Source organism: Taudactylus pleione, unplaced genomic scaffold (assembly GCF_031769625.1).
Source record: "Taudactylus pleione unplaced genomic scaffold, aTauple2 ptg000012l, whole genome shotgun sequence".
NCBI lineage: Eukaryota > Metazoa > Chordata > Amphibia > Anura > Myobatrachidae > Taudactylus > Taudactylus pleione.
The window spans coordinates 7183248-7209191 of NW_028284415.1; the positions used below are offsets into that span (position 1 = coordinate 7183248).

The window sequence follows — 25944 nt, forward strand, 5'->3', positions numbered from 1 at the left end:
CTATGGGGGAGATGTACTAAGCCTTGGAGAAAGATAAAGTGGAAAGAGATAAAGTACTAACCAATCCACTCCTAACTGACATGTTACAGGCTGTGTTTGAGAAATGACAGTAAGGATCTGATTGGTTGCTACTATATCTCTCTCCAAGGCTTAGTTTATATACCCCCATGAGTTTTATTACCACATATGATGACATACAAAGGTCCATACTATACAAAGCCTTACACAAGAAACACACAAATAATTGTCAGACTGGTGTTATTAACTCTTTATTTTCCATTCTAAAATGAATGACAAGAAAAATTACCAACGCAGAAGTTAAGTTAAAGGTTTTCCCTGTATTAATCACCTACAGATAGCAGAGGCAGCTATTTTGTAGGCTGAAACAACATTCATGGTAATACAGCTTGTGGCTGCATTACTAGCGGAGAGGCTGTATTCTCATGCAGATTAGATCAAGGTACAAAATGGCTGCCTCCACTATCTGCCATGACGAGTACACTTTAAACTAAAGAAGATGTCAGATGGAGAAAGACTACAATTTATATTAGCAAAAGAAGCAGCAGGAAGTTTTCAGTTCCAAAATAACTTTTTCAGAAATGATATACTTTACACCAGTTTCTATACTATCATCATAGAAAAGCAAGTTTAGTGGGAATTTCTTCTCTAACAAATTTACCATCATGCATTTTATACAGGTCGAACGATAAATTGTTTTTCATATTAATCCATCTGATTGGCATTGAAACAATGTAAACAAAAATATTTCCCAACAAATGTTAAAAATATTATCTCAGTCCAAATAAACACTAGGTAACTATCTCTCCACAGTCCTTTCTTCAGAAAAAGCCGATAATCGTTCTCCACATGCAATAAAGATGTTTTCATTTATTTTGTTTACTTTTTAACCAGAGACATAGAACTTTATCACTGGTTATCAATGTTCAAAGATCACTAGTAAAAGCAAAAAGAGGGATCTACCAACCATACAGAGATGTATATATATTGTTTTAATAATTCTTTTCAAACGCAAACATGAAACACTGAAGAACATCAATTGGCAAAAGGCCACAAGCCCAGTCTACAACCAAATATGTGAACAACTTATGCTGCCCATCCACTAAACGATTCAGTTGAGCGATTAAAGGATAACAATCGTTCAATCATTTGCAAAAATGTCTATGTGCGTGCCCACTGGTTGTTTAGACGTCTATCATCGTGCAAACATGCTGGTCAACCTGATGATAACGGATGATTGATGAGCCTGCACTGCACAACTGCTCGTTCAGTGTAGGCTCATCACAGACATAGAAACGACTGCACGTTTACAATGTCATAATCCTACTGTCGTTTCTATGGTCTGCTAGTGGATGGGCAGCATAAGTGCAAAAGCAGAAATTAATAAACAAGAACCACATTTGATTGGGAAAATAGATGAAACAGTGCACAAACATCCCAGGTCAGTAACTGGTGTGGCCAATGGTAAGAACAATCTACTAAACAACCAATATAGATATGCTCTGGTGAGGAGGGAAGGGAGAAAAGGGGAAAGGGGGGATGGTTATAGAAAAGCTGAAACTGGATACCCGACAAAAGGCGGAGAACAAACAAGAGAGAGGGTCATAAGTGGACACACAATACGTAGCCAGATAGATCTTAAGTCTAAACTTATATTTTATCGATTTATAAAAACAATTGTTACATACTGTAGGACTCATAGGACCACTCTCACTTATAACTGATGCATATGTAAATTATCTTTTTATAAATACATTTGTCAGTTGTGAATTCTTTGTTTAATAGAAATAGTTAAAACATATAAGAGCATGATGATTAGTTTGTGTGTTTCGTTCACTACGTGTACAATGTAATACGGCATAAGCTTGTCATCACACGATTTTACAAATGTAACCTAAAGGAACATATCACACTATTGGCATTTCTCAAATGGGACTGCTATACCTTTTCATTTTTTCTTAAAATACTGCTCACTGTAGTCTTATTTATGGCTCACATGAAACGTAACTGTGAAGGGGACAGTCTATACTACAGATGGCAATTGTGTGCAAGCACAATATGGGGCACATTAAATGTATAAAATGAGACCCAAAGCTTGTAAGCTCGAAGCTGGTCATGTTGTGTAGGAGAAATGCCTGTGCTCCTCAGTACACAGTAGGACAGGCCCCATAACATCTTTCTTACTTCCCTAAGTCTCACCTTGCAGAAAGGACGCCGTTTATTACCTGCTCAGCAGCACCAGGCAGGAACGGTCTCACTCCACCCATCTGACACATAAGCCCAAAACATACTACTGGTTGATGCAGCTACTGCATAGCATATTTTATGTGAAATCGCTTTGAACATGTTCACATAAGAACTCTCAGGTGCATGATTGCAGACCTGTGCATCTGATGCGGCTCCTTACCATTGGGGGGGAGGGGAGTAGTGGTAGTCAGACATAGGCCAAATACATTATGAGTGGGTATGTACTACAAATGTGGTTCATGCACATCAGTAGTTTGCACATATTTGCCTAGTTGGAGGCAAATCTTTTGCACCTGTTAGAAGGTAGGTGGTGCAAATACACGTGGACGATTATTTTGCACAAGATGAACCTGTCATGATATGTGTACGGCACTGTATACAGGTGAAAATATGCTATTTTTTAATGCCCATTTTGCAGACAACTATATTACTCCCTAAATACTGTTCGGCCCCTTTTCAGTAACTTCTTGCCCTCTCCTAGTTTAGTATAAGAGCTCTCTTTCACTGTGCACATTTTCACCCACGCTCAGGAGCTCCTTCCTGTTCACTGGTGCAATGTCCACCCTTGAATATGAATAGGTGGCATCTTTCATGCAAACCCGCTCATTACTATTCAACCAGAAAACACACCATGGCAGTGAGAAAAGCTGTGTACAGCAGCCATTACAACACTGGGGATACAGAAAGAATTAATCTACAGGTTTCTAATTGCTGCTGGTACTGCTCATCTTTCCTTCTCATTGGCTGTACAAATCAAGACCCACTTTTCAACGCTCCAGTCAGTGACACACCAGGGATCAGATATTGTGGGGTCTCATAAATAGCAGCCTACACAGGAAACACAGTTATATAAATAAAAGAAAATAGATATGGCTGGACATTGCTTGTAATAAGCAATTGATTAACTTATCTGTAAATATGTAAGCAGTATTAATGAATCGGAAAAGTCTAGGACTATTATTGCAGAGGCTAAGATAGCAGAATCCTCATGTACTGTACATTTTCTGAACAGAAAAAAATTGTCTGTTCTATATAATACAAAACACAATTCAATATTTTTTTAGTGTCTTTGAACCTCCTTATTTCTGTACTGAGAGTTAAAGCCCCTTTGTACACAAAAGATAAAACACTGTAGATAAAAGATGCACTCTCAGAAGGTTACACAAATCTCTCATGGTGTAATTTCATTTCCAGGGACTCTCCAGTCTTCTCTTTGGTGTAAAATGAGAGCATGCCACGGCCAAACCTCATCCCACAGTGGCTAAGCCCTGTTCCTCATAGGCAGTGCATTCTGTGGTCATGCCTGGGACAGCAAAGCACTGCTTGGCACACTCAGACACCTGACATTCTGTTATCAGAGCAGGTGGGATTAGTGTTGATCACGGCCGCTGCTTCTTAGTGTGTGTTATTTTGTGCACTGCAAGTTCATGTTTGTCAGAAAAGGACTTCTCACACAGTACGCACCAGTAATCTTGTGCCAATGGTTTTGGATCCTCATGGTCTGATATAGAGATCTCTGTATTTACAGTATGCGTATGGTCACAGGACAAACTGACAGGACACTGTAGTAAGGGACGTTTTCTGCGATATGTATTGTATCCCCATCCTGGTGGCCTGGGGTCATCTTGTGGGATCCACTCAGAAGATGTGGTACCATCTTGTGCGATCCACAGCTCTGAGCTGGGAGATTCATGGGAACTGGCCACAGTATCCCACTTATTATATTCCTCTGTAGAATAGAAAAAGAGTATTCAAAAATCATAGATTAAAACCAGGAAAAACAAGTCCTCAAACCAGAACTACAGCATCAAATGTCACAAAATGGTAATTTACAGTTTCTCAGGTAAAACCCATTTTATTATAGAATATAAAAACATACTACAGCAATCTGTGTTCTCAACACCATAGCTCATCTGCAGTTTCCATGAATCCCAACACTCCTTCAAGGATGATGTATGCCGGCCAATTTGGAACAGAAGAAACTGTGAGACAGAGTCACCACACAGGCCCTGCCACGCAGCTAACAGACATTTGTGGTAACTAGTCTTATACACTGCAGGGGTTCAAATGGAGAGGGGGGCACTTACATAAAAGTTCCCTTAATAGTTGATGACGCTGGGAGAAGTTGGGGCTTGTTAATGTCATTAGGCCTCACCTCCTCAAGGCTAAACATTGCTGACATTTTAGAAAGCTAGAAAAGGAGAGTTATGGTAAAACTTACCCTTCCATAGGGTGACAACGGGGTGTAGGTGGGACTTGGAGGACCAGACACCAACAGCAAAGTTTTTCAATCCCAGGATGCTCTGGTCCTTTCCCCTATACCCCGCCCATAGCCCGAGGGCTACTCAGTTTTGTTAACAAGCCCAAGGCAGGAGCAGGATAGGAGAGAAGGAAGACTGGTACACTGAAGAATCACACTCTCACACAGAGAAGGAAACAAGTGACCAAGAGAAGAAAACCCATAGAAGCTATGAGCATCAGGCCGGGTGCCCCGTGGTCCCTATGGACTTCGAAGAAAGAGAGTTAACAAGGGTAAGTTTTACCATAACTCATTTTCTTCTTCAGGGTCCATAGGGCTCCACAGGGAGACATTGGGGATGTCCCAAAGCAGTTGTTCAAGAGTGGGAACACTCCTGAGCTGATAGGAGAACCCTACGCCCGAAGGAAGCATCCTGAGAGGCAAATGTATCAAAAGCATAAAACCTAAGAAAGGTGTGGACAGAACACCACGTAGCCACCTTGCATAGTTGTTCAGCAGAGGCGCTACGCTGGGCTTCCCATGAGGGTCCCACAGAGTGAGTAGTAAGAGCGGATACTGTAGCTGGCACAGGAAGGCCAGTTTGCGCGTAAACCTGTGAGATAGTCATGCAAATCCAGAGTCTGTTTGTTAGCTGGCCATCCATCTTATGGAATCCATATAAAATGAAGAGGGAGTCGGATTTGCTGATGGAACTAGTGCAGTCCACATAGATCTTTAGAGCACGGACCACATCCAAAGAGGCCTCACCTGCCGAGAGGTCTGGTGATTGAAAGGCCGGTACCACAATTTCTTCATTAATGTGTAAATGAGAAACCACTTTGGGAAGGAAGCCTGGGCGTATTCTAAGAACTGCCCTGTCCTGATGAAAGATTAAAAGGGGAGCAACATGAAAGCGCCCCTAAATCAGATACCCTACGGACAGATGCTATAGCCAGAAGAAACAGTCTTCGCAGCGAGCCACTTGACATTCACTGATTCCAAGAGTTCGAATGGAGGTTCCTGATGTGCGTGGAAAACCACTGAAAAATCCCACGGAGTCACAGGAGGCACAAAGGGATGTTGTATGCATAGAACACCCTGCAGGCAGCTGTGAACATCCGGTAAATGAGCAATTCTGCACTGGAACCAGATGGACAGAGCAGAGACGTGCACTTTCAGAGATGCCAGGCGGAGGCCAAGATCCAATCCAGCCTGAAGAAAGGCAAGTATTCCAGAAACCTTAAAAACTTGAGGGTCATGGGCCCTGATTCAGAGCCGGACACTCTGACCAGAGCGCTCGCTCTGAATCAGGGCCCACCTCCATAAATTTGGAGCGTCCTCCTGGACGCTCGTATAGCTGTGGGTCATCCAACCACAGCATATACGAGCGTGCAGGATGATGGTCGCGATGGTCTTGACCATCGCCACTGCGAGCAGAAGCCTGCGGTTGAGTTTCTCAACCGCAAGGCCAGGAGTGATTTTGGCTCTATCAGAGCCAAAATCACTCCCACTGACATCACTAGTGATGTCAGTGGGGCCGGCTTCTGACGGTAGGCGTTCCCTTGGGAACGCCTCCGTCTGGCAGGCACGCCCACCAAAGGGGGCGTGCTGTCAATCAACATCGACAGCACGCCCCCTTTGATCAGACACAACGAGCGAAGGAAAGTCCTTCGCTCGCGCGTGCGCACGACGGAGCTCCCTCCGTCGTGCACATGCACAGTGCAGACCATCGACCCACTTGCGAGCGGACAGCCGCTCACGAGTGGGTCTGAATGAGGGCCATAGTTTCTAGGGGCACACCACTGGAAATATGTATGCCATACCCGGTGATAAATTCTGGCAGAGACCGGTTTACGAGCTCTGATCAGGGTCTGGACCACAGAGCTAGAAAATCCAGAAGACCTTACGAGGGATGTCTTAAGAGCCAATCCATTAAAGACAGGTGGGGCCAGGTCCGGATGTAGTCAGGGACCCTGAGACAACAGGTCTGGTCGTAGAAGAAGTTGAAGAGGAACGACTATGTAAAGACTTTGAAGGTCGGCGTACCAATTGTGCCTGGACCAAGTCGGAGCTACCAACAGGACCATACCCCCTTCCTGTTTGAACTTCCAAAGAACTTGAGGAAGAAGGAATATTGGAGGGAAGGGATACGGCAACTGGAAGGTCCACCTCACATATAATGCGTCCATGAAGGCTGCGTTGTTGTCCCTTGTACTGGCTCCATACACTGGAAGCTTGTGGTTGTGTCTTGAGGCCATGAGATCCACATCTGGTAGACCCCAATTGTCGGACTGTACTTGTACTGGCCTGCTCTGAAGGATATCCTGAGCCAAAGTGAGAGCTCTGTAGATGGCTTGGAGTACCAGGACGTTGATTGTTAAGACCACCTCGGCTGGAGTCCAGCAGTCCTGGAAGGAGTGCTGGCCGGTCACCGCGCCCCACCCGTGGAGGCTTGCGTCCGTGGTTAGGAGTGCCCAGTCCGGGATCCAAAAGGGGCGCCCAGGTAGCCACCAGGATAGGGACAGGCGAACCTCCTGTAATTTTTTCTGTCATTAGGAAGATTCTCTGAACCTGAGAATCCAGGAGGGCTCCCAGATGTACCATTCTTTGTAGAAAGGCAATGGTTATCTGTAGATGGCGGTGAAGAATTTCTGGGGAGATGGCCAACAGCAAGTGATCGTCTAAATATGGGAGCAGTCTGATCCCTTGACGACAAAGATAGGCCGCCATAACTGCCATGATCTTGGTAAAGACCTGAGGAGCCATTGAAAGACCAAAAAGGCAGGGCCTGAAATTGGTAATGTTGCTGTAGTGTAGCAAACCGGAGATATTGTTGATGAGAAGGTGCTATAGGTACATTTAGGTAAGTGTCTTGAATGTCCAGAGACACCATAAAGTCCTCAGGTTCCATAGCCAGGCTAACAGAGCGGAGGGTTTCCATACGAAACCTGGGGACCCTGACAAACTTGTTCAGAAACTTGAGGTAGAGGATAGGCCGATGAGACCCGTTGGGCTTCTGAACTAAGAAAAGGGTAGAATAATAGCCCTTCCCTCGTTGTGAGGAGGGGACCGGAATTATTACTCCTAAGAGCAGTAAGAACTGAATTGCCTTTTGGAGAAGCTGGGCCTTGCATAGATCCAATGGAGGGCCTGTTCAGAAGAACTGCTGGAGGGGTCGCCTCAGGAAGGATAGGGCATATCTGTGGGAGCCAATTTCTCTTACCCAGGCGTCTGTTGTGGTCTGACGCCAGAACTGGGCGAATTGAAGAAGTCACCTCCCACCCTGGGAGAGGCCTGCCGCGTCAGGCTGAAGGCTTGTCCGCAGATTTGGTAGGTGGACGTCTAGTAGCCCAGGTCTGTTTGGTCCTAGACTTGTAAGCCTTAGTTGATGCTTGATGCCTTGAAAAGGACTGACCTTTAGCTTTTCCTTGAGGACGAAAGGACCAAAAGGATGACGTCCGAGGCTTCGCATTATATGCAGAGGGCAGGAAAGCCATCTTGGGAGCTGCCAAGGTAGTCACAATTTTGTCTAATTCTGGGCCAAACAGGATATCCCCTGAATAAGGCAGAAACTACAAAGCCTTTTTAGAGTTTGCATCTGCTTTCCATGAGTGGAGCCAAACAATACGGCGGACTACTACAGAAGTGGCAGATGTCTTGGAGGCTAGGAGAGCCGTATCCATAGCTGCTTCACCCAAATAGGACAGCTGTTCCCTCAAAGCATCAGAGGGAAATGTTTCTTCTAGGGCCTCTGGCCAACTCTCAATGGCCTTAGCCACACAGGCCATAGCCCTATCAGGACGAGTAATAGCTCCTGTAAGAGAGTATATAGATTTTAGACAAGCTTCCATCTTTCTATCCGTAGTCTCCTTCAAGGAGGTTGCAGTATGGATAGATAAGATAGCATATTTGACCAGACGTGGGAATCCACAGCTGGGGGAACTTCCCATTTACTGCAATCAGTAGCGGAAAAAGAGTAAAAGGAATTTAAATGCTTAGGCAGCTGAAATCTTTTACCAGGCATATTCCATTCCTCACTCATATGATCAGATAGCTGATCAGAGTGAGGAAATTCTGGTAATATACCTTTTGTCGTTTAAAGGATGGCTATTTTGCCTTAGGAGCAGGTTCTGTCTCTTTAAATTGAAGAATAGATTTTATAGCTCTTACAAGTGCAGGTATATTCAATTTAGAGGGGGATCCTTGTCTCCCGAAGGGGAGTCAGAGTGAGAGAGGTCTGCGTCTTCTGCCTCCCCAGATGATAACTCAGAATCTGATATCTGGGTGGACTGGAAAGATAACACAGCACGCTTAGTAGGTTTACTAGGTAAGGGTCTCTCCTTTTGCAGCATTTGCTGAAAAGCTGTAGAGGTATCCTCCAGACTCTGCACTGAGGTTGAAAGTAGGTCTACCCATGGGCGAGGCAAAGGATTTGCAGGGAGTACCTGCTGTGGCCATCCCATAGGGGGAGCTACCACAGGGACCGTTAGATGGTCAGCAATTCTTGCCAGCACTTGTGAAAAGTAGTCCAGGGTGGGTTCTGAGGAGAGGACACCGGGGCTGATGGGTTTGGGGCAATATAACACGATGCACAAAGACCATCCTGAATAAGGTCTTCTGAAGTCAAGCCTGCTGAGCAGGACTTACAAGACACCAGAGTGGGAGGAACAGACTGCTTGTCAGTCTTGCCTCTGCCAGACATAGCTGCAAGAATAATGTATCACACAATCTGGCACAGTGCAGTGAGCAACTCAGCTATATGTGTAATATGGCACAGTGCAGTGCGCAACATCGAATATATAGTATGTGAGGTACAATGAACCTTTAGTATGCCAGGGTTATAGTAGAAGAAAGGAAAAGGTATAAGCTGACAGTCATATGAATAAGAAAACAGACAGCAGTGCTAGCATATAGTCACATATAATGTAGAATATACAATATAACTGCAGTGGGCACTAAAATCAACTACACAGAGCGCAGTGGCTGGTAGGCTATAGCGCTATATAACCTAGCCCTTGGGAGAGGTATACAGGGAGAATGGACCCAGTGTACCCGGAGATCTGAATGCAGAAAATTGCTGCCATGAGTCTCAGAGGGGGCGGAGGGTGAGGGAGGTGCAGCAAGACCGCAGTGGATAGGTGCCCTGAGCTGGGGGAGGGGCCGCAAGGAGAGAGCCTTCTCCCCTATGCTGACTTTAACCACTGGGCCCCTGGCCTTACATATGCCCTGCTCCAGTGCTTGTAGAGCCCTGGTGGTCTAGTCGAGTCCCGGATGAACCAGTCTCCACATCAGCACCTCCGGTATGTCTCCTAAGACTGGAGGTAAGACTGCACATACACGCGGGTCCCCGCGTTACCTGTCCCCTTGAGTCCCAGCTGCAGTCTTGGGTCCTGGGAGCCTCGCTAGCTAGGTCCACCTCAGAGCCCCGCCGAGAGTACCTAGCCGAGGACTGGTGTCACGGTGCCACGGAGGGATGATGGAGCAGCAGCGCAGACGTCCAAAGGACTGTCTCGTGCTGCTGCTGATTAGTAGAATAAATAAAACTAACTTTAAATCATACAAATAAGCTTGGGCTGCTTAATAGCAGCCCCCTGTTAAAACGGTGTTCCATCACCTGCCGGACACCAACGACACTGAGCTGCCTTCAGGCTGTGGGTGGGGTATAGGGGGAAGGACCGAAGCATGCTGGGATTGAAAAGCTTGCTGTTGGTGTCCGGTCCTACACCCCATTGTCTCCCTGTGGACCCTGAAGAAAATGGAGGAGAGCATTACAAGTGATCTATCTCCCCCATTCTGGCAACCACAGATTCAGATTGGAATCCCCTCTTTCAAATTATGTAATTCCTGAGATGTTATTCTCTGGCGATCATGCGTGATCACCAGAGAACACAACTGCACTGCTGAAGTAACGATGAAGTCCAGAGATGGAGGAACATGTCTCCATCTTAAAGTCAGTAAACTCATGGGTGCTCTCATCTGAAGATGAAACTGACCCCTACAGTAGATATTCTCTGGTGATCATCAGACACCACCACCCTAAACTACAGAAAACATTAAAAGGTCCAGAGATGGGGAGAAGGGTTCTAATGCCAGATATCTCCCATCCTGTCATGAATGGACACAGGGGTCACCTTATTTGATGCAGTAGGTTTCTGCTTTTCAAAATGGCGCAAATATTATTCCTACACATTTAGCGTGTTTTATTCAAACACGTAAAAAAAATAAAATAATAATAAATAAAGTTTCATTTTCAATTGAAGATTTTGGTTATAGTCTATTTTCTATTTCAGAAGGTGGATTAATGCTAAAGTAAGAAATAAGAATACACAGATTTTCTTTTGGTTCACTTCTGCTATTTTCTGGGAATTCAAAGTCTTTAGCAAAAATACAAAGTATAACGTGTGGGGAGCTGCATATGTAATTGCTGATATTGATGTTTGAGTGTGACCAGCCCATAAAGTGCAAAATAAGCCCAGCAGCCAAGGGGTAATATAAACCAAGATATCAAAACATTATGAAAATCATAAATGGAAATAGATGCTGACTGTGACAGCTGTAGTAGTCTGACCATTAATGCATTTATAATCTGCTGTCCCCAATGCTGCCTGGCCTTACATTGGGTCTCTAATGTATTGAAGTCACCTATCGGATAGATATTGCAATAGCAAAGAAGCTTTACTCCACATTACAGAAAGCAAACGCTAAATCCATTTCTCTGAATCCATTCAGGGATATGAAAATTTGGAGCAGTAGAGGGTGCTGTGCTGTAGTTGGCATTCATGTAAAACTCAAACTTGTTTGCAGTCTGTTTTCTCCCGTATACGTACAGGAAGCCGGCGGTCGGCATTGTGCCCAGACTACTTAATCCCAGCGAGGGTTACATGACAGGCGTCTAAATCTAGACGCCTGTCATTTTACAGACGCCGGGAAACTGGCGCCCGGCATCCGGATCGAAGGGATGCCGGGCGCCGGCCACGGACAGCCTCGCGGGGGTGGGTGGGGGAGTGTTAGATTAAGGGCTCCCGGGGGGGACTTAGGACTAGGCACCCCCCTGAGAGGTTAGGGTTAGGCACCCCCGGGGGGAGGTTAGGGTTAGGCACCCCCCCAGGGGTTTAGGCGGCTGGGAAGGGGGGGATTAGGGTTAGGCACAGGGGGCGAGGTTAGGGTTAGGCACCTAAAGGAGGGTTAGGGGGTAAAATTAGATTAGCTATACTTACCTTTAGGACGATCAGGATTTCCTCCTCTGTCGGGCTGCCGCTGCCGGGATTTGAACCACCGGCCATGCGGGCGGCGGTAAATCATATCGAATGCAATTTCTTCCCTCTACCAATTGCAACACTGAAAAAAGGAAAAAAGGGTGGGAACGCAGTGTCCCCCAAATAGATTCAGAGAAATGGTAAGTACAAAAATCTGGTTTTCTAAGTTATCCACTTTGGAGGACACTGCTGCTTTGTTTGTCTGATTCTACCCTTTCCAAGGAGCAGTTTTGAAACATCCACAATCAGAGTGCAACATTTGGTAAAAGAATTGATGAAGGCACCCAGTAGCAGCCCAGCACATCTGTACGACTGAAGCCCCATGCCATGCTGCCCAGTAGGAGCTCACCGATCTGATAGACAAGACCAAAATGTTATCTGGAACTAGAGCTTTCTCTGAGAGATATGTGTACATAACTAATACATTTAGTATTCCAAGATACTGGCTGTAAGAATCTGTGAGCGCAGATTTTACATCAGTGCCTACTCCAGCCACAGCACCATCTACTGTACAACCCAAGGTAGAAACTGTGATACATGCTTTATATCAATGTATCTAACATCTTAGTCCAGGCTCTAAGTATATGCATATCTGGATAACTCTGTGGACTCCGATACAATGAGGAAAATGGGGAAGGAGAGGGGACTGCACAGGAGGACAAGATCAGATTGGTCATATAATGTGTATCACCTTCCAACGGCAGCTCTGGAATCTGTACAGCTTAATGCTGCATACACACGGTAAGACGGCAAAGATCAGTTAATGATCAGACGATCGTTGTCTGATCGTCCAGGCTCTAAGTATATGCATATCTGGATAACTCTGTGGACTCCGATACAATGAGGAAAAAGGGAAATGGGGAAGGAGAGGGGACTGCACAGGAGGACAAGATCAGATTGGTCATATAATGTGTATCACCTTCCAACGGCAGCTCTGGAATCTGTACAGCTTAATGCTGCATACACACGGTAAGACGGCAAAGATCAGTTAATGATCAGACGATCGTTGTCTGATCGTCCTGCATGTGTTGGATGTTCATCCAAAACGTGCAGTAACTCCTTAACGACTGACTATAACGACCCGCGAACGTAGTAAGCAGGCTAACCTGGTCGATATGGACCAGGTCTTCCTGCTTGCACAGACGACGGTACTTGGTCAATAACGACCATACGTGGCCGCACATTGACCATCATATGGTCGTTTGCAGCGGCAGGAAACTGTCAGATTTTAACGATAACGATAGGATCGTTATCGTTAAAATCTGACAGCTTATCATACCGTATGTACCTAGCATAACAGAGAAGGAAAGACTTTATCACAGTGATCTTTGTAGCCCTGCAATATGTGTAATATATTTTACCTGTGGAACAGTCCATGATTTTGATGTCCTTATCCTCCTCTTTGCTAAATATGCCTTCACAGTCATCTGGGAACGAACCACAGGGGGAAAAAAAGGTGTTTTGTTTAAGCACACAAAAGTTAGAATGACACATTCATCAGAGCAAGCTAAGCAGTTATTTCAGATCACTTACACATACCTCCCAACTTTTGGGTACTGCAGATCGGTACCTTTCACAGTGTCCAAAAAAAGGTGTGGCCTCACGAGAAATGCCCCTCCCACGAGCCACGCCCCCAGGTTTCGGGACTTTGGGGCAAGCCCAGCACTGCGGGAGCTGCTGAGCATGCCCCAGTCGCTCTCTCCTGTGAATAGACACTGGGAGCATGGCATCTATTCACTGCTTGCTCTGCTAGGCAGAGAAGTGGGTGCAAGTGCCCCCCCCAACCCCCCCCCACACACACACTGCGAGATACTATAGCCCCCTGGTTGGGCGATGGGACAGTGACCTAAAAGGGGGACTGTCCCGCCAAAATCAGGAAGGTTGGGAGGTATGACTTAAGGTGCCTACACACTTAGCGATATTTTACACGATTTGCCCGATTCCGACGACAAATTGTGTTAAATATGCCCAAATCGTGAGTGTCCACTCACGATCACGATGCATGTACCCGCTGGTCGTACATCGCATCTTCAGATCTGTCGAGCTGTAGGGCAGATCTGACAGTCTCAGTCACGATGCTGTTAGGAGGCACGATAGATTGTTTGTCACATTGGACAGTTTTTAACACCAAATCGTGCCCACGATGGGGAGCAGCTGGGGAGAGTTTAAGGGTAAATCGGACACAATGTCGGATCGTGAGCACATCACCAAGTGTGTAGGCACCTTTACATAACACACAATGGCCACAAACGCAATGGGGATTTGTTGATGATGCAATCACGTTTCATGACATTTTACAGTTATCTGTAGCACACAGACAAACTTAGAACAGGCAATGTAATCCAAAACAAAGCCTGTACTGAGACCTACAGAGCATCAACAAATAAGATATTACAGTTTAATTTAGAAGTGTACAGAATGTAAATAAGTTAATTAGTGGAAGGTGACTTAACACCCTGAATTAGAACCTACTAGCAATCAGTGGAAGTGATGTAGTGGGATACGGAGGAGCGTATGGATGATTTTCTGAGATCACAACATCATCTGTATCTAAAAATCAAGAACATGTTAATGTCTAGCAACAACCTAACATGTATCAGTCAGTAACTTGAGAGACTCTCTGCCCACAAGAATGGAGTTTTACCTGCTGTTTTCTCTGTAATGGGACTCAGCCATTGGTCACAACTACTCTCTAGGATATCTTCTTTACTACTGTCTAAAATGGGAAAATAGGTACTCAATAAGCATGCAGTAATAATGCCGTTACAATATATGTATGTATAGGGTCATTCATTAACTCTTGCTGCTGAAGAGCTACTAGGCAAGGATGTGCTGGTCCAAATTATATTTCTATATTGATTTAACTATGATTTCTGTTTAATCATCTTTAGAACATGCAATGTTGGTATGTAGGATTCCCAGCAAAATGCATTATATTGTATGCAATACCACAGTGGGATCCTATAAACGTTTTATATGGCGGCAAGATGTGCTGTACATGCTATAGGGAACCACACACTGACACTAGGTAAGCACCATTGCCTTACACTGTTATTATACATATAATTGTGTTTCTTATACGTCCTGCTGTCAGTTCATTTGTAGTGGAAGCAACTAGTAGGTGGTGGATGGCTCACACAGATATCACAGCTACTTGTGTTACTATTTTACAGGCAAGTTTTAAATGAGCTCTTTCTTGCTGGCTGGCAGCAGGTGTCAGAAGGTGAATGCTGATGTATGTATACACCCTTACTCCCACTATAGCACAGCTTCAGAGCTGCAGGCTAGTGAAGATGATGCACCCGATTTTTCACTAAATGTGCCCTACAAGCATGGGGGCTAATTTCTTGTACTGCAGGTTACGCATCTATACTCCGCACACAGTAGCAGGAATGTCACAACAGTATTACCAAAGCTTCTTCTTGATTGCATGCTCCTGAGTTCTAAGGGGTTCTCCAGCATCACATGCTTATAATGGTCCTCATGCTCTTCTATGTAGTCCCACTCGTCCATTGTGAAAAATACTGCAACATCCCCACACTTTATAGGTACCTGTAACACACAATGTAATTGGGTAAGGACACCTGTGGTTCAGGAAGAGTCATGTGATGGATCATGTGACCGCCTCACTCACCTCTCGAATCATCTGGTAGAACTTGCTGATATGTGCGTTCTTCTTCACCACTGTCCATTCCTGTACAACAAGAGGGACATATCACCACATGTGGCTTGTTGCTTTCCCTCTGCGCATACGTCCCGATGGTTGCCACCATGGTACGCAGATCGAAACTGCATGGAGATCCATGCAATTTCAATTGGCGTTTCTGGGTTGTAACTGGAGAGGGGTGCTAACAGGCGAGGGCGTGTCAGTGTCTAAAGACATAGGACCTCATTCAGAGTCGGTCGTTGCGGCCGCACGGTCATACGCCACCGATGTTCGCTAAACTGCGCATGCGTAAATTTCGCAATGCGCGTGCGCAAACTAGCTGCCACAATCAGAAATTTCTCTCTCCTTGAACACAGCCAGGTCGGTAGTTTGAGTGACAGAATGAGGCGTTTGTGGGTGGTAACAGGGGAAGGTGCTTGAAAACGGGGGAGTAGAGATCCGAACGCAGACGTGCCTAATTATGCGAACGGCGTTTTATGGGAGTGCATAATTAACAAAGTAGTGTCATGGCACATGCGACATGGGTGGTTTGTACACTGACCTGATCGTAGTGCTTAAGAGAGGGTATGGTCAACCTTAAGCTCTACGACCAGTTCCGATGGTTACCGATGGTCTCGATTAATCCTTATATGGCCGGAGATGACGTGTAATGCGTACGAGAAGGGGGCATATTTTTTGTCTTACGGCCGCATCCTCCCCTTGGTCGGCCAGCTAACGATCCGATCTTAAGGACGCAACTTGCGAGTGCATCATTTGCATATCCGGCCCCTTTTCCCTTACGACCGTGCGGCCGCAACGACCGACTCTGAATGAGGTCCATAGTTCCAGTGACTACTGCAGCCATGGTCCCTTGGACATTCTGCCCCAGCCACATCGACAGGATTTGCGTCACTGCTGGTGGGCATCTCAAAAGGATGCCCATCAGCTACGGCATTAACATAATGATGCGGCAACGGCTATGACTTTGCAGCTGCGTCCACCTATGAATCGCCCTCAAAATGTCAGTAACATACAAGGATCTTGAAAGCAAGCACTAAATCAGGGGCGTATTTATAATGGATGCAGGGTCCAGGGGGGCCCACACACCGCACACCCTGCACCCAATTAAATATACTCACCTCTCCGTTGGCCCGGCTGCAGAAACCATCGGGAAAATGGACACCGCGGCCATTTCCCCGGTTATTTGCACATGCGTAGTAGAGGTGTCCCGGGAATGCGGCATGGACGCCAATGTTCCCGGAGACCCGCACAATGCCAGAGTCTACTGCGCTGCCGGAGAGGAGGGGACCCGATCAGATCATGCACACGGGCCCCCTCCTCTCTTAAAGCGCCTCTGCACTGAATCCTTATCTTATCAATATCAAACCATAACAGCAAAAATTCAAAAATTTTAACCAAACAGAAAGAAAGAAAAGATGAACACGACTCAAGAAATCATAGCATAATTAGATGTTGAAAAAGCAACTCTACTGAAAAGCAGGACACTTACTAAACAATGCGCCACGCATTGTAACCAAGAGAAAATACAGTTACAGCTAAGAGTTATTTAATCCCTCGCATCATAAGCCTGTAATGCAGTGATAGCGGTTCAATGGGCCGCATTCAGCAGTGCAAGGAATTGCAAAGCCGCACGCAAGTGGCTCTGCAATTCTGTCCTGTTAAAATGCAAATGCAGAGGAGGTGTCCGACACCTCGTTGCGGCATCTGCGATACCAGCGCTGTGAACGAGGTCGAAGTCTTGGATACCATTGCGACTCCTTTGAGCAGGCTGTGAAGGCTAAAGCCTACCACAGCCTTCCCGAGTCCTGACAGGCTGCAAGGCCAGGAAGTCTGTGTCCATGGACATAGACCCTGGCCTTGCCACTCTCAGAAAACAGAGGTAACATGCCCCCGTAACGCCCCGCAAACGCCTCGACCTGTCAATCAGGCGCAGAATGGGTCCTGCGCATGCACAGATTCCCAATAATCTCTGCGTGAGAACAAAGATCTACGTCCTCTGCTGAACAGGCCCAATGTTTCCAGGCTTCTAGCTGGTGCACAGGTGCATTCACTACTAACTGACACATAAAAGATCCGTAGGTGGCCTGGATAACATGAACTGTTAGGGGTCCTTAAGGACAAAGTTTGGCCACCACTGCTGTAATGTATTCTTCAAGCTGTGAATAATTTAGGGAATTTATTAAATGGCTTGTTATACCACTCACAATACATGTGAACAAAACCGAACCATTATCCTAAATCCAGGACATGCTCCTGTCACTTTACAGGAAATTCTACTAAAGGACAGTTACAAATTCATTATATCATTACTGAAACTCTTATTCTTTTCACAAACTCCAGCCGGCTACCCTCACCTTACCCCTGACTTGCAGTCTCACCTCTCCAGTCAGTATGGAGATGATCGCTGTGGCTCGGTTCAGGAGTCGGGTGGTCTTTTGTTTTTGGGGACGGGTGGTCAGAGGAGCTTCTGTCAGATGCTGCAAGAGGGAGACCTACAAAGCAGTGACACAGAACACAAACATAATGATGAGCCCATGTCCTAGAATATAAGTGGGAATTAAACAGCTTTACAGACAAATGGGTTGTCCAGCATGACAGCTAAAACTACTTACTGTAATAAGTATAATTGTAAGGAGAGTACCACAAGCAAATATACCAGAAATAAGGAGGGATGTTTTCATTCAACTGTGCAGAACTTTAACTAAACATAACCTAGATGACCCTACTCAGTTCCACAGCCCAAACATTCAGATAAATATTACAGGAAAGATTTACAAATGTTAATTTTCCATCCCAGACACGGACACTTATTTATCAAAATGCATTAAACTCCTTAATGAGTTTAATATTATTGAGCAATTATGTACTGCATTGAATTTGTCATGTTGTGATTTAAGCTAGAAAAAACGACCAACTAGCATAACACTCTTACATGGAAGAAGCATTCCCAGCACTTGATCAATAAAATAACCAAACAGCTCAGAGACCTGCCAATCGGAGGAGAAAGTCTCCTTTACCTGTGTATGGTGTTGGACAGATAGGCTGGGAGTAAAGGTGGTTACACACTGGAAAGATATATCTCCAGATTGACTGATCTGCAGATATATCAGCAGATGATGGTTGTTCATACACACTGACCAACCATCACTGCCTTTGGCCGCAGGTCCCGCTGGCCACGACCCCCTCCCCGTCAGCCTCTGCAGCAAGTGTATGGGCGTTTGGCTGACCGCTCGTACACACAGCACTATAAGCAGATATATCTGCCATTGACTGTGCTGCACAGCCAACGTTGTTCACAGACATATCGTCTGTACACACTGGCTGACGTGCACACGATATAACGGCTGATGTGTGGCAAGTGTATACCCAGCGTTAGCGAACCTTCAGATCAAGTCTGACAAATTAGGATGAGCCCCAGACTTCAATGGTCTAGGCCTGAGGACTTGCAGATAATGTACGAGATTCTCTCAGGAACACTTATCTATATGTATATACCTTCATGTCACAAAGAGAGACAGCATGGAAGCTACATTTATATTCATCATATAGTGTAGTGTTGTTTGGATCACTCATGAAAACTTTATACACTCAATATTCCAATATTAATTTAATAATGGCATTATTATAGTGAAGTAATTATCATAGCAAGCTGGACCACTATACTAGTGCCCTCTACTGGTGGGTCATGTTAACATACTATGGGGGAGATTTATTAAACCTTCAAGAGATATAGGGGTATATTTACGAAGGACACAGTTTTTAGAAGTGGAGATGTTGCCCATAGCAACCAATGAGACTCTAGCTATTATCTTCTAGAAGGTGCTAGATATATGTTAAATAGAATCTGATTCATTGTTATGGGCAACTTCTCCATTTCTAAAAACTCTCTCTTTAGTAAATATCACACATAGTGTCTGTTCCAAATAATGCATTCAAGTAGATAATACTGCAGAATGAGATAGCTGGAGAGGTATATTTATGTAATATAATACAACATCACCTGTAGCTACAATTATATTATTTGCATGTGACATAATGTCTTTCTTTGTGCATACTGAAGTGGAGAACCAATTGAAAATTAAAATTACAGACATAGCTGTCAATAAAGATTTATCTTACAAGAACTGCTTTAGGATTTGGTCAGGAGACCCAGGGTGTGAGGTAACTAGGTTATTTATTTCAATGGACCCAAATGGACAGGAAATGATATCCCAGAAATCAGATATGTGGATTTCTTGGCTATAGAGAACGCAATGCGTCATCACTAGCCTCTGTTACTAAACCAAACACCATATCTACATGGGTTGCTGTGCTCTTTGAATAAGACTGAACTTTCTTGCTCCTCTTTATCAACAAAACTACATTTTCCTTGAATTGTTGCACCAGTATGTGGACACTTTTTGAAATTGCATGGGACCTGGTACGGCAAAGGAGCCGTTTACCTCAGACTTTAAATCGCCAGAGACTAACTACCCAGCCATACACCTTAAGGCACAGGTTCTCAAACTCAGTCCTCAGGACCCCAAACAGTGCATGTTTTGCAGGTCTCCTCACATAATTACTAGTGAAATAGTTAGCTGCACCTGTAGATCTTTTAAAATGTCAGTGAGTAATGAATACACCTGTGCTCCTGCTGTGTGACCTGCAAAAAGTGAACTGTGTGGGGTCCTGAGGACCGAGTTTGAGAACCACTGCCTTAAGGATTTCACATCCGATAGATTAGATTAGAATAGATAGATACTTTTCTAAAACGTAAACAAATGTATTATATTTCCTACTTTCTAGACCATCATCAGTGTAAGTTAGTTATATAAGGCAGGAGGGAAACTGGGTTACCAGATGGAAACAAACAAAAAAAATATAATAACAGGGTTTTTTCAAGTAGGTGGATGCTAGTACTTTACAGGTGTTATTCCTGTCTATTACCAGGTTTTGTTGATAGCAAGGTTTTCAATTGAGTGAACAAAGAAATCTGTCCTCTAGAGCCCTCAAGATGCAACCTGCTGCTGCCAATTCACAAGAAGTGGGTGTAATCCCATCAAAACTAAATAAAAGGAAATAATAGGCTGTGCAGTCTACATCCAATACAGTCTACATCCAATACATCCAAAGTGATAGAAAATAACATTGATTACACAAACAATAAAATCAACATTCAAAATCACAGTATACGTGCATAAATATATTAGTGTCCCATTATAATTGAGGCAATCAGTAGTTGAAATTGTATCAATGTAAATATAGGACCTAAAATCCATTTATAAAAGTTCAATGGCTAGGATGCCACCGCCAGACATTCACTGAATTGCACAGAGCAGGAGGGGTCAAACAATCCTATCTTACACTGGAGCGATGTCGGGCCAATATGCTGTTTCATAACGACATATAGCCTTCATTGCTCAGTACGTACGCATGATTGTGCGCTCTCGCAGTCGCTACCGATGGTCGCCAGGTTTGATGTGCTGCACAACAGACCTAGCGATATTGCTAGCGGCCAGTGCATTGTAATTGAATGACGTAACGGTGATTGTTCCGTCGCTCTTTAAAGTCGCCCAGTGTGGACGCACAGTTACTGTTCACGGTTATTTGTTCCAAAGTTGGAATGAATGCCCGTTACTCCAGTGTGTACACAGCCTTAGTACATGATAACCACAGGCAATAAATTATTTTTCTGATGGATGACCCCAGGCTATAAATATAACTACCAATACCACCAATTACCTGACAGATTTTACTCACCATTATGTTTTCCAGAGAAGTGAGAGCACTTCTGTTCTCCACCCTGGATTCCGATGAAGAGCAGTCTTTGGGGATATGGGAGTGTAAGCTGTAAACATGCTGTTTGGCTTTCAGTTCACTCTGTCCGGAGTCTGTGTGACAAAAAACTCCGACATATCGTCCATCCACATCCAGCAGCTGCTGTGGGAAGGGAGACTCAGTTGGGCTTTTCCGGGTACCCTGGCAGGTTATCTCTTCCTGTGCCTTCCGGCTTTCTACGTCTGTTTGTGTACCCACCTCTCTTTTCCGGATGGGTTGCTTAAGTGTCCCAGCATTTACATAAAGACTACTGTCACTTTTGCCTATAATATCCAAATCAATATGATATTTCTTGGCCTGCGGAGCAAATGGCTTCCAATCTTGAGGAGGCTTTGGGTAAGTACCAGGAAAGAGAGTGGGTACTGCATCCTGTTTAAGTACTATTCTACTGCCCTGAGAGGTATAGCTTCCAGGGTCAAAGTGTGCAGAGCAGATGCGGTATTTGCCACTTTTGGCAGCATCCAAAATTTTTGTTGCAAATACATCAATGTCGCCAAAGTCCTGGCCAGTCTGCTGAAGCCAAAGCTTAATCCGACGGAACTCCCTGGGAAACACATGCATTGTCAGCAGTGGGTTGGAGGTTTTCATGCCAGTGTAGTGTGTACATCCCTTGACGATGCAGCTAGGCATGATTACACTCTAGAGAAAGACAAGTAAGATGTTATATTACAATACCTTCATGTAGTGTACAATAGCAGTAATGATATCAGAATTATAGTGTATATGTGAAGTAGTAACAAGTTCCTATTTAGTATAATAAACTAACATTTGTTTTAAATAGTTACAAAAATTAGGGAGGGAAAACAAACCAAAGATGGGTACACCGGGATAGTGTTAAGGGCCCCATACACGGTGCGATATGCACCTTGCGCTGCTACGGCCGATCCGACGACTGACATATCGGGCGGTCCCCACACGGAACGATCCACTGCCCGATCGCCCAATATGCCGGCACCCCCCTCCCCCTCCCACATAGCGCTGCATGGAATCGTACATCGCATCACCAGATCTCTTGTGCAGCATGTAAGATCTGGAGGAGCGATGTACGAGTGCACGGGAGCGCGCACTAGCCGATGTCAAAGCCACACACAGAACGATATAGCAGCGATATCGTTCCAATCCGTGGAATCGGCTGCTGCTATATCGCACCGTGTATATAAGGCCTTTAATTCTGTAAGAATGTCATATCAGATCTGTGTAATCAGAGCAGTCAGGCAGATTACTCATTGTACACTACCATATATCTGTAATGTTCCATCTCATCCCTAGTGACAAGCAAACTGCCCAATTAGTAGAAATGTATGTCTGAAATTACATATCACACCTTGCACATATGACAAAAGTAACTGAGCAGGGATAGGCGGATTTGGAGCTAATTAAGGGACAGTTGGAAGTGATGGATCCTTACAGATAAAAAACAAACAAGCAAGATTACAGGACATATAAATGAGTGTCAATATATACTTAGGGGCTAAAGAAGCAGGAGATTAGATGTCTCTAACCATATAGCTTGCAATCCACCTAGAGTTAGTAACCATTTGCTAAATTGCACTTAGGATGCACTAAGCATTACAGCAATTACAGGAACTAAATACTCCAAAATACAGGAGAGAGAATGTAGATTGTTCTGTTTCTGCATGTCCCTACATTAGACGAGCTCTAGGGAATCTGAAAATGAATCAGAAACTGTTCATAGCATGCTGCCATATTTCTGTGAGTCTGTCCCACATAAATTAGTCACTGATTTTAATAAATGGTGTACATACTGCAGACAACTTTCTTCTTTACCCGTTCCATATCTTGTCCAAAGAAAGCAGATACTTTATATAATTCTTTCATGTGGATCCCTCTAGATCTGTGTATAAGAGATGCCCCTAGCATGGAGCTATAAGCTTTCATCTCATAGATTCATAGAAGGTGAGTGAAACAATGTATACAAATCTGAACTTTCCTTCCTGTCTCTTTATTGTCAGTATTTTTGAGGGAATGATAGTCTATAATGGCAGCAGGTGGTGATAGACACAGTAACAAATCATTATAATAATAGTAATAAGCACACCTGGTAACAGCAGTATTATTCTGTACAGGAACGGAAGCTCTAGTGTGCGTGTGTAATAGTAATCCCCTGGCTGTGGCTGGCTACAGTCGGAAGCCGCGAGGGTTGCTGGGAGATGTAGTTCTAGTTTAGGTTTTGAGGTCATCTCCCTCATTAGCTACACACTAACCAGCGTTCTGACGTCACAAACTCCGCTTCAGTGAAAGTATTGTCTCCATACATTAGTGTCTCCAATAAAATGGGCGCCCATTAGTAGGAGAACAGTTAATACATGAGAGAGTATTAGTACTCACAAGAGAGCAGCAGGTGGCGCTGTTACGTTAGATGGTCTATTTGCTGTGCTGATCTCTAACAGCCTTCAGCTGATTGGAGGGAGGGTATGTTGAGTAGTTTCACAACAGCTGGAGAGCCACAGATTGGCCTGGATTAAAAAGAAAATATTTTACAGCTAATCTAAATTGCTTAGATCTCTTTTTACTTCAGTGAGTCACATTTTATGCAGACAAAAGTACAGTACATGTGAATATATACTGTGCATACATTCAGTAACTGTGACACAGATATGGGTGCCTACACTTTGACTGGAATTTATATGCCCCCTACAGATAAACTCGTCACACAGCAACCAATCAGTACCTGAGGCCATGTGCATTACACGCATCGCTTCTGCAGGGACACACCCACCTGGCACTCTCCAAGCCTGATAGCGCAGATGTAGTCAGAGCAGAATGCTGGACAGCTCATTCTGCTCGTCCCTCATGGTAGTGGTTGCTCTTCCCACTGGACGGGACGCCGGCAGGTTCACTATCCCCTGGCTGCGGGGTGGTGCCCCCTATCGATCAGCGCTCCTGGCGAGTGCCATCTTAGCCAAGGGGTAGATACGCCTCTGATACTGTCCTTTTATTCCACAAGCCTGAAATTATTGATGTCACCTGAATAAAACAAATTTTGATACTGCACAGCCTGCACCTATATTATATTACACTTACCTCTCAGGAGTCCCGCGTCGGCCAGTGCTGCAGACAGAAATCACCAGGAAACTGGCATGGCAGCCATTTTCCCAGAGATTTGCACAGGGCTAGGAGGCTCTGGAAGGAGGGGAGGTCCTGTGAAGGCTGCCCACCCATGAATCTTTTCTATTACACATTGTTCCACCCATGAGCAAACTGATATTTTGCTAAGTCCGGGTCTTAGAAAGTAATTACTGGCTCCAGCTTTTCAAATTGTATTGTTCCGGTCTCCTGTGGCTCCATGTTTTAGTTGGATTTGTTGGATGCAGAGCACTCTGCACTGCCACTGCTCCCTGAGACTCCCAGCGTTAGCCAGCCATACAGAGCCCTATGAGCACTGATAGTACCATATACCACCACAGCTTATATAAAGGGGCATAGTGCCACTAACCACCAGGGTGTATGTAATCTTAGCACCCGGCGTACAACAACATCCAGCAACACCGTAACACTCAGGGCTGCACCAAATACCTTGCTACACCTATTTATCACGAAATGTAAAGACAAAAACCGATGAGATCTATAGGTGCACTCTGGGAACTTGTGTTACATAAGGTTCTGTCAGTGTGTTTTTGTATTTAAATTTAATATTAGAACATAATTTTCAATCCCCACTTTTAATAAAAAGAAACAAAAAGATCAATAAACTAAATGTCTTTTATATAAAATATAGACTTAGAGCTGTGAATAAGGTTCAGAAATAAAGTGATTTAAAATCAAATGACCGCAGTGTCTGTCCGTCATTTATCAAGTTCTTTGGTCATTTCCTTGTTTTTCACCAAGGGAATTCGTATTGATGTACAGTTTCAATTGTCTGTGTTTCACTCCACCTGTTTAATTATCAATGTTCATCATACAGTTTAATTGGGGGAGGGATCATTCAGTAGCTTTATATGATTGATACACATATATTCACATCACATTATACACAATGTTGTCTTTTGTAGTCATATTCCAAGACATCCTCTAGTTAGGAGAGGTGTTTCTTTGTTGTTATTCTGCTGTTTAGCAACATTGTTTATCATTCACTCTGTATTTATTTAAAGTGTATTGTATCATTCTTATGCTTTGTAAGCATGTAATTCTGTTTTCTCGACTTTTGAGTACATACATAAGAATGAAAATTGCTGTGTATCCTTCAGAAGTTCTTATCCATAGTGCAAATATATATACAGTCAGGTGCATAAATATTGGGACATTGACAGAATTTTCATATTTTGGCCTCTATTCACCACCACAATGGCTTTGAAATGAAACAAACAAGATGTTCTTTAACTGCAGACTTTCAGATTTAATTTGAGGGTAATTACATCCAAATCAGGTGAACGATGTAGGAATTACAACGGTTTCTATATGTGCCTCCCACTTTTTAAGGGGCCAAAAGTAATGGGACAAACTAAACAATCCTAAATCAAACTTTCACTTTTTAATACTTTGTTGCAAATCCTTTGCAGGCAATTACAGCCTGAAGTCTGGAACACATAGACATCACCAGATGCTGGGTTTCATCTCTGGTGATGCTCTGCCAGGCCTCTACTGCAAATGTCTTCAGTTCCAGCTTGTTCTTGGGGCATTTTCCCTTCAGTTTTGTCTTCATCAAGTGAAATGCATGCTCAATCGGATTCAGGTCAGGG

General features: G+C 44.4%; 1 protein-coding gene across 3 annotated transcripts; it reads right to left on the reverse strand.

Annotated features, from left to right (window-relative positions):
* Positions 1-253: 253 nt before the first annotated feature.
* On the reverse strand, positions 254-23546 carry LOC148542437 (uncharacterized). 3 transcript variants are annotated; one of them, XM_088468593.1, is made up of 9 exons: positions 23470-23546; positions 21167-21883; positions 17806-17919; positions 15395-15454; positions 15171-15312; positions 14405-14476; positions 14233-14310; positions 13122-13187; positions 254-3994 (listed from the first exon to the last, which is right to left on the reverse strand). In XM_088468593.1, the coding sequence occupies exons 2-9, from the start codon at positions 21872-21874 to the stop codon at positions 3645-3647; spliced, it is 1590 nt and encodes a 529-aa protein (XP_088324719.1). In that variant the 5' UTR covers positions 21875-21883; positions 23470-23546; the 3' UTR covers positions 254-3644. The 3 variants fall into 3 exon arrangements, with proteins under 3 accessions (XP_088324719.1, XP_088324718.1, XP_088324720.1); XM_088468592.1 differs by lacking the exon at positions 23470-23546 and adding an exon at positions 23304-23437; XM_088468594.1 differs by lacking the exons at positions 14233-14310; positions 23470-23546 and adding an exon at positions 23304-23437.
* Between the last annotated feature and the right edge of the window lie 2398 nt (positions 23547-25944).

Coding starts and splice junctions, on each gene's coding strand:
- LOC148542437 (XM_088468593.1), bottom strand. CDS start 21,874: ATGCCTAGCTGCATCGTCAAGGGATGTACACACTACACTGGCATGAAA. Junction 17,920..21,166: donor CTTCTCTGGAAAACATAATG/GTGAGTAAAATC, acceptor ACTGCTTTGTAG/GTCTCCCTCTTGCAGCATCT. Junction 15,313..15,394: donor TCTACCAGATGATTCGAGAG/GTGAGTGAGGCG, acceptor TGTGTGTTACAG/GTACCTATAAAGTGTGGGGA.